The following is a 4,503-nucleotide window of genomic DNA, read 5'->3' as shown; positions in this document are numbered from 1 at the left end:
GCTGGTGCCTTAATAAACGTGGAACTAGCACTGCGAAGAGGCTTGCAGATGAAATGCATGTTCTGTCACAAAATGGGTGCCACCAGCGGTTGTCACAGGTTAAGGTGCACCAATATTTATCACTTTACCTGTGCCATCAAAGCACAATGCATGTTTTTTAAAGACAAGACCATGCTTTGCCCCATGCACAAACCAAAGGGAACTCATGAGCAAGAGCTTAGTTACTTCGCAGTCTTCAGGAGGGTGTACGTGCAACGCGACGAGGTGCGGCAGATCGCCAGCATCGTCCAGCGCGGGGAGCGCGACCACACCTTCCGTGTGGGGAGCCTGATTTTCCACGCTGTGGGGCAGCTGCTGCCACAGCAGATGCAGGCCTTCCACTCCTCCAAAGCCCTCTTCCCCGTGGGATACGAGGCCAGCCGGCTGTACTGGAGCATGAGATACGCGAACAGGCGCTGCCGCTATCTCTGCTCCATCGAGGAGAAGGACGGGCTCCCCTTGTTTGTCATCAAGGTGGTGGAGCAGGGCCACGACGATCTGGTCCTTACTGACACAACACCTAAAGGTAAATTTTGTGAACTAAGATCATGACTTTTGTGGTTTGCTGCTTGTTGTACTGGTACCTGTGGAACGATACCTGTTTCAAATGACTGTTGCAGACACCGTTCTAACCCAATGCTTATAAGTGAGCTTCCAGGGCCCATTTTTAATATCGTGCTATGAAGACTGAGGACACCTTTGAAGAAATTGTATAGGCTGCAGATAAGAAGACTTGTTCCAAGTCCACAGAGGAGACACAAGATTGAGTATTGAAAAATTAATTAAAGCAGTAGGAATGTCAGCACAGGTTTCCTCTCTTGAAAAGTGACTTTGTTTAAACACAGTACCATTGCTCAGTTGTCTTCAAATCAGCTGGGCTCAAGTTAGGGAGCTTTAAGAAGACATTTCAGTGTCCACGTTGTTCTCAGGGTGCATAAACGTCTCTGTCAGGGTGAAGAATACATTGGACCATAAATGTATGGGCAGGTCTTGGAAAACAGCTTGTGGATGTGTGTGGGGATTGTAACAGTCCAGGTCTTGACTCCTTTGTGCTGCAGGTACTGATAAACTCAGCCTTGCTCTGTCCAGTCAGACCAGTGCCAGGGAATTGTCCATGTACAATGAATGCTGACTACAGTCTATCAGTGGAAATAGAATATAGAATATATCATGTATTTTCAGAAAATTCTACTTTTGCAGGATTTCTCAAGAACACCTCTCCATGTTCTTGTTGTCAAGGGTCTGAAAGTTTCCATGCTGAGAACACTAAAATCTTCATTCCTGAGAATCAAGGGTGCAGAGTCAGTGGTGTGTTTGTTTGGGATTTGTTAAATCCCAAAAATTAGCAACTCACCAAATCATTCTCCACTTCACTTTTTAGACCCTGGCCTGACTGTGTAGGCAAGGACAAAAGCATTCTCAGTCCTGGGTTCAGGTTCCCATATCCTCAGGCAGTCGATTTAAAACCGGCGCAATAGTCTTTTATTGTTTTGATCACTGTAATTCTTTCCTGATGGTTGTGTAGGTGTGTGGGATAAAATCTTGGAGCCCGTTGCTTCTGTTAGAAAAGAATCTGAAATGCTCCAGCTGTTTCCCGGCTATCTGAAGGGTGAAGACCTCTTTGGTTTGACAGTCTCTGCAGTGGCCAGGATTGCCGAATCGGTGAGTCTCCACCACCCCAGTTCTTGCTGGATCACCCTGGTTGTTGGATAGACACGTGAGAAGGGGAACAGGAAGAGGTGTGGAGAAGTAAATATTTTGTGACACGCAATGAACACCTAATTACTTGGATTTTTTTTTTTTGTTTTCTTTTTGTCTGTTTCTTTGCAGCTGCCAGGGGTTGAGGCCTGCGAGAACTACACTTTCCGCTATGGCCGAAACCCCTTAATGGAACTTCCTCTTGCCATCAACCCCACGGGCTGCGCCCGTGCCGAGCCTAAAATGAGTACCCATGTCAAGAGGTTTGTGTTAAGGTATTTTGTTTTAATTTCACATAGTACAGCCCAGGGTTTATAGGCTGCTTTAGGGTTATTTGTGCTTTCGTCTGCTGCTTACAAACCCTGTCGTCCTTGGCTGTGTATGTGCATGCCCCGGTCAGAGGAACCGCTTTGTGTCTCCGCTAGCTGGCTTTAAGTGTCTGTATGTCTGGAGGGGTTTTTTAATGGGTCCCGTGGCTGTTCTTCAGAGAAATCTTCAGTTTTTCTTGTATTCTTTCCTGTTACATGCCCAATCCCTACAGGCCTCACACCTTGAATAGCACCAGCACATCGAAGTCCTTTCAGAGCACAGTCACGGGGGAGCTGAATGCGCCTTACAGCAAACAGTTCGTCCATTCCAAGTCCTCTCAGTACCGCAAGATGAAAACCGAGTGGAAGTCCAACGTGTACCTGGCTCGCTCTCGGATTCAGGTCAGTCCCACTTTGGAAAACGGATACTAAAAAAATTACGTGTACTTTTATTTATATCTATTTTACATCTATATTTTGTAACTACTTTATTTTCTGTATAAATATTTATGTAAATTCAGATCGAAAGTTGAAACTAAACCTATTGCAAAATTCCGCCAAGCCTCGTCCCAAAATTGGGTGATTTTTATGTGGCAAATCCCTTCCATACATTTACGTTAAGTAAGATTTCTTTCTGATTATTGTAAATATCTTAAAAATTCATTTGTTACAGTCATCTAGAAAAAAAGGGGTTTTTTAAGTTTTGGGGTGGGATTTTTTAGCAAATTCTCAAAACCATAGTAAAACTTTAACTAAAAATAGAAATGCACAGTGGGAGCATGAGATGCTCAGGCCAAGCTGAGCGAAGTGGTACAAGACCAGTATGGAGAGCTCAATACTTGTCAGCATTAATAATTGTAAGAAACCCATTGCTTTATGTAATGCTGTTGGTTTGCTCCACAGACTGTTTTGCAAGAGCTTTGTCACTGATCTCGGCGTGTGCAGACACGGTTGTTGTTTATTTCAGGTTGGACTTGAACGTTGCTGCTGGGTTCCTATCAGCTTTCACCAGTCTAGCAAGGCCCATTTTGTTTTTCAGTGAATTTATAGCCTTTACACAGTCAGGTGTCAGAGGGGTAGGAGCAGCTTTCTCACCAAGACAGCAGCCAAGTACGTTTTCTTGCATCTAAAAGTTCCCTGTGAAGCTGGGTTCTGTTAAGCCATCAGCTATACATCAGTGCTGCTTCCCCCTCTCCAAGTAGTTTCCTTTCCACATGATTTTCTGCAGGAGCAGTTTGGGGCACGGTGAGGAGCAGAGTGTCAATGCAGATTTATTACACAACTCTAAATCTCAATGTATTTTTCACAGGGCCTGGGCTTATATGCTGCTCGAGACATTGAAAAGCACACTATGGTCATTGAATATATCGGAACGATTATCCGGAATGAGGTGGCAAACAGGAAGGAGAAGCTCTATGAATCTCAGGTGCAGGGGGTGTTTGTTCATTCTCTCTTTCCCCTTCCCCATTTAAACATTGGTACAACGAAACAAACACTGTTCTGCTCGATGACTTCAGGTCCCCTGTTCTACTTCATGAATTCAGGTCTCCTGATTTGTTTTCTGCTGTGCTATAAATGCAATAGGCAAAAAGTGTAACCAGAAGAATCCACAGTGGTTGTTATGAGTGTGTTTAATAAATCTCACAGCACTCTGGCCAGGTAGAAAAGAAGGGCTCTGGCAGAGGACCTCAGTCTTTAAGGAGAAGTTCTTTAAATTTAAAGCAACTTCCTTCGTGTAATTGAGTGGCATTGTAACAGGGCCTATCTGTGCAGCACTGGAAGCACAGATTAAAAGCACTATGGAAGCTGTGAGGGAAAAATGAATTGGCCAGAAGTTTATTTTTATGATCCATCATCCCCTGCAAACCCGTGAGGGTACAGCAGTGTGTGACTCGGCTTTCCCTCGTGAGCCAGTGGGCAATGCCTGATCCAGAATGCAGGAGGGCACTTGGAGCTGACCCCCATCATTGCTTCCTCATTGACAATGAAGTGAAATCTTAACAAGAGCCCTCGTCCCAATTGTGTTTTCCAGAATCGTGGTGTGTACATGTTCCGCATTGACAACGACCACGTCATCGATGCCACCCTGACGGGAGGCCCTGCAAGGTGGGTGTCCTGGAGAGATCCCTGACCTTCTCCTGGGGCATCACCCCCATTCCCTGACCTCCTCCTGGGGCATCACCCGCATTCCCTGACCTCCTCCTGGGGCATCACCCGCATTCCCTGACCTCCTCCTGGGGCATCACCCGCATTCCCTGACCTCATCCTGGGGCATCACCCGCATTCCCTGACCTCCTGGGGCATCATCTGCATTCCCTGACCTCATCCTGGGGGATCACCCGCATTCCCTGACCTCCTGGGGCATCATCTGGATTCCTTGACCTCATCCTGGGGGATCACCCGCATTCCCTGACCTCCTGGGGCATCATCTGGATTCCTTGACCTCATCCTGGGGGAT

At 46.3% G+C, this 4,503-nt stretch overlaps 1 protein-coding gene across 1 annotated transcript in view; it reads left to right on the top strand.

Annotated features, from left to right (window-relative positions):
• KMT2C (lysine methyltransferase 2C) overlaps nucleotides 1-4,503 on the top strand; it is a 197,678-nt gene that overhangs the window by 190,128 nt on the left and 3,047 nt on the right. The window contains exons 49-54 of the mRNA XM_017826505.1: nucleotides 1-565; nucleotides 1,565-1,701; nucleotides 1,870-2,012; nucleotides 2,279-2,447; nucleotides 3,355-3,471; nucleotides 4,078-4,151. The exon at nucleotides 1-565 is cut by the window's left edge and continues 19 nt beyond it. Coding sequence (XP_017681994.1) covers nucleotides 1-565; nucleotides 1,565-1,701; nucleotides 1,870-2,012; nucleotides 2,279-2,447; nucleotides 3,355-3,471; nucleotides 4,078-4,151 — 1,205 coding nt within the window. The remainder of the gene's footprint in view (nucleotides 566-1,564; nucleotides 1,702-1,869; nucleotides 2,013-2,278; nucleotides 2,448-3,354; nucleotides 3,472-4,077; nucleotides 4,152-4,503) is intronic.

This window comes from Lepidothrix coronata, unplaced genomic scaffold (genome assembly GCF_001604755.1).
Source record: "Lepidothrix coronata isolate B3197 unplaced genomic scaffold, Lepidothrix_coronata-1.0 Scaffold128, whole genome shotgun sequence".
NCBI classification, from domain to species: domain Eukaryota; kingdom Metazoa; phylum Chordata; class Aves; order Passeriformes; family Pipridae; genus Lepidothrix; species Lepidothrix coronata.
This window is presented reverse-complemented; position numbering and strand designations above follow the sequence as displayed.